This window comes from Agelaius phoeniceus, chromosome 19, assembly GCF_051311805.1.
Source record: "Agelaius phoeniceus isolate bAgePho1 chromosome 19, bAgePho1.hap1, whole genome shotgun sequence".
Lineage (NCBI taxonomy): Eukaryota > Metazoa > Chordata > Aves > Passeriformes > Icteridae > Agelaius > Agelaius phoeniceus.
The window spans coordinates 3,437,843-3,451,920 of record NC_135283.1 but is presented as its reverse complement, the minus strand read 5'-3'; the positions used below and the strand labels follow the sequence as shown (position 1 = coordinate 3,451,920).

At 49.0% G+C, this 14,078-nt stretch overlaps 1 protein-coding gene across 1 annotated transcript; it reads right to left on the bottom strand.

The window, feature by feature from the left end:
* Positions 1-6,269: 6,269 nt before the first annotated feature.
* LOC143695528 (maestro heat-like repeat family member 5) lies at positions 6,270-10,895 on the bottom strand. Its single transcript, XM_077188500.1, has 5 exons — positions 10,729-10,895; positions 9,594-9,749; positions 8,608-8,709; positions 8,129-8,231; positions 6,270-6,274 (listed from the first exon to the last, which is right to left on the bottom strand). Exons 1-5 carry the CDS (start codon positions 10,873-10,875, stop codon positions 6,270-6,272), a joined length of 513 nt encoding a protein of 170 aa, XP_077044615.1. The 5' UTR covers positions 10,876-10,895.
* Between the last annotated feature and the right edge of the window lie 3,183 nt (positions 10,896-14,078).

The window sequence follows — 14,078 nt, the reverse complement described above, 5'->3', positions numbered from 1 at the left end:
TTGCAGGTTATTTTTTGGTGCTGCTCTCTGACAGCTGCTTTCCTGCAAGCCTGGAGAAGCCTGGAGGGCAAAGCATCACTCTCCATTAGTGTGGGATTTGGTTTGGGGTTTTTTAAGGATTAAAATGTGCTCTCTTTTCACCTAGAAAACAATAAACTGGAGCAAACTTGGAGCACAGCTCTGTGTCTGGGCATGTGTCCACTGGCATGGCTGGGCCCTGTGTCACAGCTGGCACAGACAGGGCATGAAGCTCCCTGGGGTGGCCTTGGCAGAGCTGCTGGGCACCCCCTGCCTGCCAAATGCATGCCTGGTGCTCTGCCACCTCACAGAGATCATTTATGGGTCACACAGCCTGGGACAGGGGCCCAGGACATGTATATTCCCAGGGGCTGGAAGAGAATAAATCCACATATTTCAACATCTTAGTAAATGAGAACCATCTGCAGCACTACAATTCCTTCAGAGTCCAAGCATCACAGCCTGGGGGGTCTGTGTTTCTCATCCTGGCAGGAAACAATGCTTCTCCTGAGCCCAGACTGGCACCAGAAGGTGTCATTGTCACCAGTGTGGAGCAGACTCTCCTGCAGGACCAGCAGAATGCCTGTGGTTGTCTGCAGCTTCTGGGCACCCTCACCCTGCCCACAGGAATAATTGACTCACCAAGTGTGAGACCCCTGTCAGATTTGTCCTGCTGATTGATAACATGAGGTGGCAACAGGGAAAGGAAAAGCAAAGCAGGTAAATCCATCTAGCAGAGAAAAACAGGACCCACATTCTGCTGTTTCTGTTTTCTCACTTATTTCTTTTTTTCTAGAACAAAATTAAATAGACAAATGTCTGTTTCCTGCAGAGTAAGATAATATAACTCATAAAAAAACCCATCAACTTTAATCAAGAGCCTAGGGTGTCTGTACAAGTCCTGACATTCCCACAGAGATAGTCTGTAAATTGAATGGTTTAGAGAAAGGAAAAGCAAAACTTCTGTTTTCCTTCCCAGGAACTAAGTGCCCTTCTGTCACTAGTTTCTTTAATGGAAACAGAAGCAGCAACATTTCCAAAGATGAGAAACAAGTTAGCTGAAGGACTCAAATAAAACCTCCGAGCCCTGAGACATCAGAGCTGCTGACCAAGTCCCCAGACAGGACCATTTCTGTTCTTTGTAGAGACAGCCCAGAGCCTAAGGATCATAACATTCAAGAACCTGATTCAGGCAGAGCAGGAGCAAAGCTGTGCCTTTGGACTTCAGCCATCACCACTTTCAAACCCTCCCACTCCCTTTTTCCTCACCCAAGCCATCAGGGCTGCTCCAGCTCCTTCCCAAGGTCAGGCAGCATCTCCCAAGCCACAAAGCATTTATTCCAGCAGCACCAGTATTGCTGTCAGAGAAACACAGAGCTGGAAAACTCAGGAGATTGTGCCAGGCTGGTTCTCCAACCTGCAGATCATGGATTTACAATGTGAAATATTTAAGATATACACCATACTGGGAACCACATACAGCAGCCACTTCCACCTCAGATCCAAAGCAGCTTATTCTCAGAAACTTATTCCCAGGTAGAGCTGTCCTTTCCTCTTTTGCAGCTCTCCATGACCCCTTTCTACCTCACTCCAGAAGGGCAGAAGACCACTCTCACTCTGCTTGTGCTTTCATTTACACAAATCCAGACACTGAAAATTTTCTCACACTTCCAGCTGTAGGAATGTTTGGAAGCAGGGCTAGGTGAGCTGTAAGACCATTTATAGATGAAAACACCTGGACACAAGATGGGTTTTTTATTCCTTTTCCACAAATATGCTTGCAAGGGATCAATTCCTTTTTTCCTTTTTTCAAAAGGGTCCAAAATATGAAAAGGATTTTGGTGAAATGGTGTTTGCATGCAGGGTTTGGGAGAAAGCTCCTACTGCTCTCTGTGTAGAGTCCCAGTCCTAGCACAGGATCACATTATAAATAGAACTGTGCAAATCAAAAATTACTTTGGTCACTCTTTTCTTTCTATATCTAGCAACCCTTAAATCACTACAACTTACTTAAAACAAACCAAAAGCAGTAGAAAGGGATAATTGTTCTCTGAACCTCAAATGAGGAACCAATCCTTCCAGAGCCAGAGACCTCAAATGAGGAACCAATCCTTCCAGAGCCAGAGACTGTGAGCCCCAGGGAAACCACAATTTCCTCAGGGAGAGAGGCTAATACTCAGCAGATAAGAAGTGTCAATACAAAAGAAATCACAGAAAATGTCCATTAAGGCTTTTTCTGGCTCAAATCATGCACTGCCCAACACAAACATGTACTGCCCTTGCACTTCTGCAGCTTGCATGCTGTGCTGCATTTCCAGTAAGTGCACGTACTAATTTGAGGCATTAATTGGACTAATACAGTGCAGACTAATGCAGTAGCAGCTGTCTGCTACAAACCCACCTGAAGGCTGTCCCTGAGCTCATCTCCCACCTCCCAGCCTCACCCCTGTCCCTGCAGTGCTTCTGTGCCTCTTTAGTGCCCAGCATCCTCTCGATGCTGCAATGCTCACCATTTCTAACAAGCAGTGGATGCAATGGCAGCTGCTTATGGGCAGAAGAAGAATGAGAAATCAGCAATGTCTAAACAGCAGAAGGTTTACATATAACAGTTTTCAGCACAATGAGCAAGAAATGTTGACCTCATGGGTTGCATTCATTGTAACCATTGGCATCCCTTTGCTATTGGTGCAAACACCAAGAATTAAAACTTGAAAACAGTGAATGTCACAGACATCTTTTATGGAAAACCCTTTCTTTAGGATTTTTCCTCCTGAGAAGCTGAGAGGCCTCAGGAACAAAATGTAAATAATAATTATCTGCTGCTGTGGAATGCAACAGGTGCATCTGTGATTGGTCTCATGTGGTTGTTTCTAATTAGTGGCCAATCACAGCCCAGCTGGCTCAGACTCTCTTGTCTGAGACACAAGCCTTGGTTATCATTCTTTCTTATTCTATTCTTAGCTAGCCTTCTGATGAAACCTTTTCTTCTATTCTTTTAGTATAGTTTTAATGTAATATATATGATAAAATAATAAATCAAGCCTTCTGAAACATAGAGTCATCCTCATCTCTGCCCTCACCCTCAGACCCCTGTGAACACTGTCACAAGTGAAAGCTGTTTTCCCTACAGGGTCTCAAATATGTGCTTAGTTTAACACCACTATGTATATCAAATTTATTTAGAGTACCCTAGCACAGTTTTACATTTACCAGAGTCTCCTTCAGATTTGGGAGAGGTCACTATGGCAAACTTTGTGTCACAGTGAGCTTTCTGTTTTTCAGTGACCAAGTTCCACTGTGATTCGAGTAGCTCTTCAATCTGCTCGCTTGAAGCATCTGGATGTTCAGCAACCACCCAGACATGTAGAAATAGGGCTGAAATCCCTATTTCTTCAAAAAGTTACCATTGGAAAGAATGGTGTATACACTTCCATCACTTTGGAAAACTGGATACAAACAATATCTAATATTTCTGCTGTAGACAGAACTAGAATAAAACCTACAGTATGCAGTTTTGCTTTGAAGAATGATGCACAGAACTCCATGATATCAGAAGGCTAATTAATTATTTTATTATACTATATTATAATATAACGATATAGTATATAATTTTATACTTTATTATACTATATTATATTATAATTATATTACAAAGAATACTAAGGAAAACTTGTGACTGTCTTCTGAGAGTCAGGACACAGTTTTTTGTGACTGGCCAAGGAAACAAAACAATCCTTAGCAGAATCCAATTACCAAATTCAGGTAAATAATCTTCCAACTCATTCCACATGTGCAGAACAGGAGCAGCAAGCAGAGGTAAGAATTGTTTTCTCTGCTTCTCTCACTGCTTCTCTCTGTTCAGAGGGCATGTGAGTACCACAGCATCCCACACGGAGCACAGAGCAGACCCTGGGCTCTCCCTCCTCCTCCAGGAGGGAACAGAGAGAAGCTGTGTTCCCAAGTCATGCCATAAATGGATTTCCTTCCTCCAGCTGCTGGTTTGCAGCCTTTTCCCCCCTCCCAGCCTTGCATTCCCCTCTGCACTCACTGAGATGTTTCACAGCCCAGAGGGTTACACCAGGCTCTGTGCATCTCCCCTGTGCCCAAATGCAATCAAACTCCAGCCAGCAACTTGTGCCTTCCATCCCTGCAACCTGCAGCATCACAAAACTAACAAATCCTGCACTTGAAGGTGGAAACAAGGTTTGTAGGTAATGTTACTACCCTGTGTAAACAGCATACTCACAGCATACTCCTTCCCTGGGGCAGCCAGCCATCAGCCTGCTCCATGTAGCAGCCCAGCATATGCTCCAAAGCCACTGACAGATGTGTTTGTGGGCTGCTGTTGGAAGCATGATTGTCTTAGGAACAGCCCTAAGCTCTTCTTGAAGCTTCCTTCCTGTTCTGCTTTTGGTTGGCCTGAGAAAACGGTAATGCTTAAAAAAAATAAATTTATTGAATTGTTCTGGTGAAAATATTGAGGAGAATAAACCTGTCCAGCATAAGAGCTTTACACAAGTCATTCTGTTCTTGTTGCAGGGCATGGTGGACAAGGCTCAACTTTAAAGTGCCATTAAAATGAAAAACACTTTTGCAGGCAAACAGAGGAGAATGACAAGTTTCACTGGTCAGGCCAATGCCCAAACAGGGCACAGATCCCAGCAGAAAGATATGGGACAGGGTGTGGTATTTTCAGGGGCCCCTGTGGCAAAAAGGAAATTATGAATCTGACTCCATGTTCTTAGAAGGATATTATATTATATTATATTATATTATATTATATTATATTATATTATATTATATTATAATATATTATATTATATTATATTATATTATATTATATTATATTATATTATATTATATTATATTATATTATATTATATTATATTAAAACTATACTTAAGAATAGAGAAAGGACACTTACAGAAGGCTTAACAAGATAATAATGAAAAACCCATGACTCTTGCCAGAGCACTGACACAGCTGGCTGTGATTGGTCATGAAGTTAAAACAATTCACATGAAACCAATCAAACAATAACCAGTTGGTAAACAATGTCCAAGCCACATTCCAAAGCAGGAAAACACAGGAGAAGCAAATCAGATAATTATTGTTTTCCTTTTTCTCTGAGGCTTCTCAGCTTCCCAGGAGAAGAAATCCTGGCGAAGGGATTTTTCAGAAAATGTGACAGTGACAAAAGGACACTGAAAGAAACTAATAATATCAAGCAAATATTTGGGTTTTTTTCCCCTAAATAAATAAATAAATATATATATATATACACACACACATATAATATATATATATACACACATATAATATATACATATATATAATATATATACAATATATATGTATATATTAAAATATATAATATTATTGTATACAATATTTATATCTAATAATATATAATATAAATAATGAGATCATATATAATAATGTAATATTATATATGTTTTTATATTTTATACATTATATATAATACTTCTATAGATACACCTCCTGATATTTATATTTATATTTATATTTATATTTATATTTATATTTATATTTATATTTATATTTATATTTATATTTATATTTATATGGGATTTTGCATGCTCTCCTGGAGCAGCCCGGGATACAAAGCTCCTGTGCCAGTCCCAGCACCAGCCACTTGATGGCCATCCTGCTCTGCAGGAGAGGGACACCAGGGACAGAGCAGGATCTCGGGGCTGGGGACCTGCCAGGGGGGTCCCTTGGGCTGTCAGCCGGGAGCAGAGGGGTCCCCTGACACCCCCAAGCAGCTGCCCCACGGTGCTGCCCCTCACCTGGGTGCTATGAAAGAGAGATTTGAGATCACTTAAAAAAATCACTGGCAAGGGTATGAGCTAAAGTCAGATTTAATATTGAGTTACAAAGCATGACAACTCTACAACTTACAGGACAGCTGAGGCACAGCAAGGGAAAACAATCAACAAAAGATACAGAGGAGATGAAGGCCTGGAAAGTTGGAGTCTCCCCAGCCAAGGAAAAGAGCATAAAAGGATGAAAAAATGTGTTGCAAAAAGTGGCATGAAGAGTGAGACATCAGTAACCAGGAAAGGATAAAATACAAATTAATTAAGTGAATTATGTGGGTTAGAACCAATGAACATTATTTGTTTGTTTGCTAAAAATGTATAAATCAGTGTAAAAAAAATCTGTATTTGCATCAGTGCAGAGGCCAGAACTTGCCAGCCACCCCTGCTGGCCAAAAATGAAGCAACGCCTTACTCTGTAACACCCAAAGACAGGGTTAGAGGGAATCAATCCCGACAGTTTCAGAGGGTTTTGGTAAGAGCAGCACTGGTGAAAAGACCCCGAACCCCACATCCTGCACACGTTCTGCCCCTCTGAACAAACCAGGGCAGGGGCACGCTGCTTCCTCCCCCAGCTGCCCCCTGCCCATTCCTTCTGGCTCTCCAAAAACCCTCTGCTGTTTCCCCCAGTGCCTGGGGATGGCATCACCTGCTCGTTGTTCGGGGTGTGTGGTGGGAGCTGGAGGCTTTCCCCAGAGTGTGTGGGTGAGGCTTCTCTTGGTGGAAAACAAAGACATGCCACATTTAAAACAGAGAGCTTCACTCCTTTCCAGCTTCGAGCCCCTGGCACTCCCCAGGGAGCTCTGGCACCTGCTGAGCATTCCCTCATGATTCCACACCTGGTGGGGCTGCCAGAGACCATTTGGGGCCCCACAGCTGCCCCCCAGCACTCAGTGGGGCTTTTTGAAATACATGGAACGGAATTTGGAGTCTGCCAAGGATGCTGTGGGGCTCTGCAGGTACAATTCAGTCTGCCAAGGATGCTGTGGGGCTCTGCAGGTTCAATTCACTCTGCCAAGGATGCTGTGGGGCTCTGCAGGTACAATTCAGTCTGCCAAGGGTTCTGTGGGGCTCTGCAGGTACAATTCAGTCTGCCAAGGATGCTGTGGGGCTCTGCAGGTATAATTCAGTCTGCCAAGGGTGATGTGGAGCTCTGCAGGTACAATTCACTCTGCCAAGGGCACTGTGGGGCTCTGCAGGCACAATTCAGTCTGTCAAGGATGCTGTGGGGCTCTGCAGGTACAATTCAGTCTGCCGAGGGTACTGTGGGGCTCTGCAGGCACAATTCAGTCTGCCAAGGATGCTGTGGGGCTCTGCAGGTACAATTCACTCTGCCAGGGATGCTGTGGGGCTCTGCAGGTACAATTCACTCTGCCAAGGGTGATGTGGGGCTCTGCAGGTACAATTCAGCCTGCCAAGGATGCTGTGGGGCTCTGCAGGTACAATTCAGTCTGCCAAGGATGCTGTGGGGCTCTGCAGGTACAATTCAAGGTCCACACGAACATTTTGGGCTACCAGGGATGCAATTTGAAATTGCATTTGGGGCCTTGTGCCTGCAATTTGGGGCCAAGTGGGGCATTTGGGGATGGCAGGGGTGTGAGGAGGAAGCATCCCACTGCCTGTGGGACAGGCCAAGGAGGACACAGTCAGCTCAGCACTACACATCTGAAGGATAGCATGGATGTGTTTCTCCAGCTTTATTAATGCACAGACAGCTGCAGCTCTGCTGAGCTCACCGACACCAGCAGCACAGCATGTGTAGAATGACCCACGATCTTCTCTGCACCCTTGGAGCTCTCAGGATCAAGCCTGTGTGGGCTGCCAGGGAGCTGATTGAGATGTCCCTGTCTCTCTCCAAGGGCTGAAGGGCTGTGACCCAAACAGACAGAGCCAAGATGAAGCCGTGTGTCTGCAGAGCCCCCCCGGATTCCCCACGTGCCACTCACCAGTGAGGATGTGAGCCTGGAACTCCATGTCCTGGTCCCTCATGTGCCTCGTGGCACACCCTGGGCACAGAGCTCTGTCACTCCCTGCTCCCAGGGTGCTCCCAGCAGGGTGACCCCCAGCCCTGCCACCCTCCCACTCCACAGGGATGACCCAGGGGCCACCAGAAAAGGAGAGGGCAAGGTGGCCACCAAGCCCAGCTGGTGGCAGGGGGCAGAGGGAGGCTGAGGCTCTGCACAGGGTGGTTGTGGTCCCACAGGGCTGCTGCCAGGGCAGGGCAGGGAGGTGGCCAGGCTGGCCCAAAAGGGGCCAGGGCTGTGACTCACCAATGAACCTGACGGCCGCCAGGCGCACGGAGGACTGAGGGTCCCTCAGGTAGGGCAGGCTCTGGTACATGAACTCTTCAGCCCTGCTCCTCCTCTTCATTATCTGCAGGGAGCACCAGGGATGTCTCCAGGTTTGTCACAGAGCCCCCCAGCTGGCTGGAGCAGTCCCTCCTGCCAGCACCCCATTGCTGAGCCCTCCCGAGGGGAGAGGAGCCTGGAGAGGAGCTCTGGGGCTCTGTTCTAGAGGAACAAGGTCCTCCAGGTCTTGCCCAGACCTGCAAGCAGCATTCAGAACAGCCTCTGCTCCCCTGTGCCCTCATGGGGACAGACACAGGGCAGGGACAGCTCTCACCCAGCCTGGGCCCTCATGGGGACAGACACAGGGCAGGGACAGCTCTCACCCAGCCTGGGCCCTCATGGGGACAGACACAGGGCAGGGACAGCTCTCACCCAGCCTGGGCCCTGGGGCTTGTCCTTACCAAGCATTCTCCAAGCTCCCACATCCGCTCTTTCTGCAGCAGGTGCTTCAGCTGCTTCCATTTGAGAAGCTCTGCAGCAGCAAAAAGGGCTTCCCTGGAAGCCTGCAGAACAGCATTAGCTCAGAGGTGGCACCAGGGCCAGGGGAAAGAGACCTCTTGGCTTTATTCCTGCAGTCATCCCACCCTTAGGAAGCTGGGACTTGTCCTAGCCTGAATGTCTTGGAGTCTCTTGGGGCCAGCCCTGGGTGACTGACTGAGGCTTGGAGCCCTGGCCCCTGACACTTGTGGGAAAGCTGAGAAGCCTCTGGGTTTCTGGAGCACACATGTGCAGGCCTTGGGTGCTGCCTCAGTGGCCACAGGCTGCTGCCAAGCTGCAGGAGCAGGCAGGACAGGTGATGAGAATGGCAGAGCCACCACCTTGTCCACCCCTGCTTGTGCTGGTTCCACAGAGACCCTTCCCAGGGGCTGCACTGGGGGAGCCCTGCCCAAAGCCAGCAGCCCCTGCCCCAGTGCCCAGAACCCCTGGTGTCACATTCATATTTTCTGGAAAAATCCCTTGGCCCAGGATTTTTCTCCTGGGAAGCTGAGAAGCCTCTAAGGAAAACAATTTTATCTCATTTGCTTCTCCTGTGTTGTGCTCATGTGGAATGTGTTTGGAGATTGTTTACCCACAGGTGATTGTTTCATTGGATTCTGCTGTGAGTTATTTTCACTCTTTGGCCAATCAGTGCTAAGCTGTGTCAGGACTCTGGAAAGAGTCACAAGTTTTCATTATTATCTTTTTAGCCTTTTGTAAGTATCCTTTCTGTATTCTTTAGTATAGTGTAGCATAGTATTCTTTAATATAATATAGTATCATAAAATAAGAAATTAGCCTTCTGAGAACGTGGAGTCAGATTCATCATTCCTGCCATGGGGCACCCCACAAATGCAATACCCTGGGAGGTGTCAGCCCCCCCATATCACATCAGCCTTCAAATCCCTACCTTGGCCACGCTGGGGACCTGGTCACTCACACGGAAGAGCAGCGGGATCAGGGCCCTCTGCACCTGCCTCCTCATCTTCTTCTCATCCCTCCTGGCCACGGACCTCAGCAGGTCCCTGAGGAGCCACAGGGAGAGCTCTCGCAGCTGCCCGCTCTCCTGTCAGGAGGGAGGGTGGGTTCCAGTCATCGGTTTTTCTGGGTCTGGATTGAAGGCACTCGAGTAATTCATGTTCAAACTCAAGTGTTCATTGTTTCTTATCACTGAAACAGTCTCATTACTGTGAGTTCAGCAGCTTTTCATCAGAAGGCACAAAATGGCCAACAATCTCTTGGTACAAGGTCTTTTAAGACTAAACTATCCAATTAAGAACTGACACCTGGATTATTTTCCTTTCAACCCAATAACTGATCTCACAGAGCCCCCAATGCAGACTTTTCGACTTTTCTGCCCAATTGCAAAATGCAACCTCAGCAGTGAGGGGTGCTGGCAGGAGAGACTGCTCCAGCCAACTGTGACAAGCCTGGAGACATCCCTGGTGCTCCCTGCAGATAATGAAGAGGAGGAGCAGGGCTGAAGAGTTCATGTACCAGACATTTCAGAAGACTTTTCTGCCCAATTACAAAATACCACCCAAACCCATGAAGAAGAAGAAGGAAGAAGAAGCATGAAGAAGAAACCCAGGATGACACCCTGTGCCCTCCATCTTGCTGCCATCCACAACACACTAAAAATCCCAAAACCTCAATTTTTCACCAAGAGATACACCTACACTACTCTCTATAATCTATTTCACACTTTTGTGGATTTCAGTCTATTCTGGAGTTTAGGAAACTTTCTCCATGAATGAGGGTCAAAGTCAGTGCTCCCCTGGGGGTCAGGGCACCCCAGAGCAGACAGAGAAATATTGCCTGTGCCCTGGGTTTGCACAAGGGAGGAAAGGTAACCCTTGAAGCAGGGCTCCCTGCCCTTTCCTGTGGTGAGGGCCATGCCACATTGTCACATTCCAGAGCAGGCACAAGCAGCATTGGGCTGCAAAGCCCAGGATCCATTCCTGAAGGGCTGAGCCTGCTCCAAGTGCTGCTTTCATGAGGGGCAGTGCCCATCTCTGGGGCTCAGGCTCCCATGTCAGCCTCACCGAGTCAAAGAGGGGCAGGATCCTCCCCACCAGTGCCACAGCGATGGAGCTGGCCTTTGACTTCTTCAGCTGCCCCAGGACATTTCGAAAGACCTCAATGATCTTCAGCTTCTCATCTTCACTGCCAACTTCCAGTATCTTCATCATGCTTGGCAGGAAGGCTTCAATTTTTTTTCCCTTTAGGAAGAAGAGAGTTTCCATTTTGTGAAAAGGCTGTGTCTGGACACCTCCCAGGGCAGCCACCCCAGGCCCCACCATGGCAGGGAGGGTTTTTGGAGCACTCAGCCCAGGCCTCACCATGGCAGGGAGGGTTTTTGGAGCACTCAGCCCAGGCCCCACCATGGCAGGGAGGGTTTTTGGAGCACTCAGCCCAGGCCTCACCATGGCAGGGAGGGTTTTTGGAGCACTCAGCCCACATCCTGACTCCTAACCCAGACCTCACCATGGCAGGGAGGGTTTTTGGAGCACTCAGCCCATATCTTGACTCCTAACCCAAGCTCCACCATGGCAGGAGGGTTTTTGGAGCACTCAGCCCAGGCCTCACCATGGCAGGGAGGGTTTTTGGAGCACTCAGCCCAGGCCTCACCATGGCAGGGAGGGTTTTTGGAGCACTCAGCCCAGGCCTCACCATGGCAGGGAGGGTTTTTGGAGCACTCAGCCCAGGCCCCACCATGGCAGGAGGGTTTTTGGAGCAGTCTTTCCACATCCTGACTCCCACCCCAGGCCAAGCCACTGCCTTGCACTCAACCCCAGGCCCTGGCTGCCCCTGCTCACCATCTCAATTCTCTCTGACAGCCCAAGGAGGACTTCCAGCATCAGGAACGCCGTCATCACATCAGGATGCCCCTGATTGCTCCAGATATTGGGCTCCTCACCCAACTCCTCCAAGTCAACCTGCCCCAAGGATGGCTGGAGGAGCAAACACAGCCATGAGGTGCTGGCAGAGGGCTCACAGAAAGGGCTGGGGCCTTTTCTGGTAACTCACAGCTCTGTGAGAGGCGCAGGTGCCTTCTCTGGTAGGGTTGCACCACTGGTTCCGGTGCAAGGTAGCAAACTCTCCTAGGAACTTGTCCAGAATGTCAGGCTTGGAGGACAGAGTGTCACACAGCTCCTGCAAAGTGCTGGAAGCCAGGGCCTGTCTCAGCCACGGTCTCATGGCCAGGACCAGCCCCACAGAGCAGATTCTGTGCTGGGGGGGCCCTGCAGGAGGCAGGACAGGGCTGAGGGGGAGTTCCCTGTGGGGATGGGAGCACCAAGCTGGCTCTGGAGTGGCTTGGCTGGCTTTGGCTGCTGTGAGAGAGCCAGGAAGGTTTGTGGGATGGACAGCCTGGCTCTGTGGGATATCCTGCAGCATTCCTTGGGCCTGGCAGCCACAGAGTCTCGGGGTCCCTGTCCCCACGTGGAACAAGCCCCTCAGATTGTCAGGGCCAGTACCTGTCTCCTTGAAGAGCCATCTCACACAGGCTGATGACCACGGCTGAGGGGTACCGGTTGGTCATCAGGAGAAACAGTGCCTCCACTTTCACACAGCCTGCCTCTGTGGTGATGTATAGCAGGTTCTCAAAAATGCACTTCACTATCTTGGGCACCTGGAAAGGATACAGGTGAGGATGGCACTGCCATGGAGTGCAGCCATGTCCTCAGCTGCCCTTCCTATTCCTCTCTGCCGCCTTTGGATGGCTTCAGGTGCCGAAGTCACCTGGGTTTGTGAGGAAGGGGTGGAGGGAGGAACAAGGCCTGACAGGGCTGAAGATCAGAGCAATCCAGCGCCAGGGCACTCACATCTGTCAGCCAGAAGTCCCTGTCTTCCATGACCACATCCAGCATGCTGCTGGGCACGTCCTTGTCAAGGATGCTGGCATCTCTCATGGCCTCGATGGCCTCGAGGATGACATCTGTCCTCTCACTGGAGTGGAGGTATCTTCCAAAGGCCTATGGCAGGAAGGAAGGAAGGAAGACAAGTGCCACTGAGTGCCCTGATGGTGCTGCTTGGCTGGGCAGAGAGGTTCTTGGCAGTGCTGGCAGCAGAACCCCCAGGAAAGCTGGCAGCAGTGCCTGCAGTCCCTTGGTGGGACAGAGTGAGGAGACAGGGCCCTCCACATCAGGGAGGAGGGCTCATGAGAATTAGGGGCTTGCTGGAGATCCTGCTGGGGCTGGAGCTGCTGCCAGGACAGGAGAGTGCAGCCCATGTGTTGTCCCTGCTCAGGGATGGCAGGAACCCTCTTGCCAGGGCAGTGAGGCCCCACCAGCCCACTGATTCTGGGTCCCTTTGCTCACACAAGTGCCCTGCTGATGCCACGGACAAGAGTCCCAGCCAGGAGGGGTTTTACCTGGCTGGGTACAATCTCTAATGCTCAGGTAATACAGTGAGGAGATGGTCCCAGCCAGGAGGGGGATCATTACCTGGGTACAGTCTCTAATGCTCAGGTAACACAGTGAGGAGATGGTCCCACCATTACCTGGGTACAATCTCTAATGCTCAGGTAACACAGTGAGGAGATGGTCCCACCATTACCTGGGTACAGTCTCTAATGCTCAGGTAACACAGTGAGGAGGTGGTCCCATCATTACCTGGGTACAATCTCTAATGCTCAGGTAACAGTGAGGAGATGGTCCCACCATTACCTGGGTACAGTCTCTAATGCTCAGGTAACACAGTGAGGAGGTGGTCCCATCATTACCTGGGTACAATCTCTAATGCTCAGGTAACACAGTGAGGAGATGGTCCCACCATTACCTGGGTACAGTCTCTAATGCTCAGGTAACACAGTGAGGAGGTGGTCCCATCATTACCTGGGTACAGTCTCTAATGCTCAGGTAACACAGTGAGGGGGTGGTCCCATCATTACCTGGGTACAATCTCTAATGCTCAGGTAACACAGTGAGGGGATGGTCCCAGCAGGAGGGGGATCATTACCTGGGTACAATCTCTAATGCTCAGGTAACACAGTGAGGAGATGGTCCCACCATTACCTGGGTACAGTCTCTAATGCTCAGGTAACACAGTGAGGAGGTGGTCCCATCATTACCTGGGTACAGTCTCTAATGCTCAGGTAACACAGTGAGGAGGTGGTCCCATCATTACCTGGGTACAATCTCTAATGCTCAGGTAACACAGTGAGGGGGTGGTCCAATCATTACCTGGGTACAGTCTCTAATGCTCAGGTAACACAGTGAGGAGGTGGTCATAGCTTCCCACAAGAATTCATCTGACCCATCCCTTGGCCTTGACTTGTCTAAACAGCAGGGAGAACACAGAAGAGTCAGTGAGAGAGAGCTGCTTTGCCAGCAAGGCCATCAAACCACCCTGAGATCTGCTTGCAAGACAGCAGGACAGAATCAGTCAGGAT

Coding starts and splice junctions, on each gene's coding strand:
- LOC143695528 (XM_077188500.1), bottom strand. CDS start 10,875: ATGATGAAGATACTGGAAGTTGGCAGTGAAGATGAGAAGCTGAAGATC. Junction 9,750..10,728: donor TCCTGCCCCTCTTTGACTCG/GTGAGGCTGACA, acceptor CCCTCCTGACAG/GAGAGCGGGCAGCTGCGAGA. Junction 8,232..8,607: donor GGGAGCTTGGAGAATGCTTG/GTAAGGACAAGC, acceptor TGCTCCCTGCAG/ATAATGAAGAGGAGGAGCAG.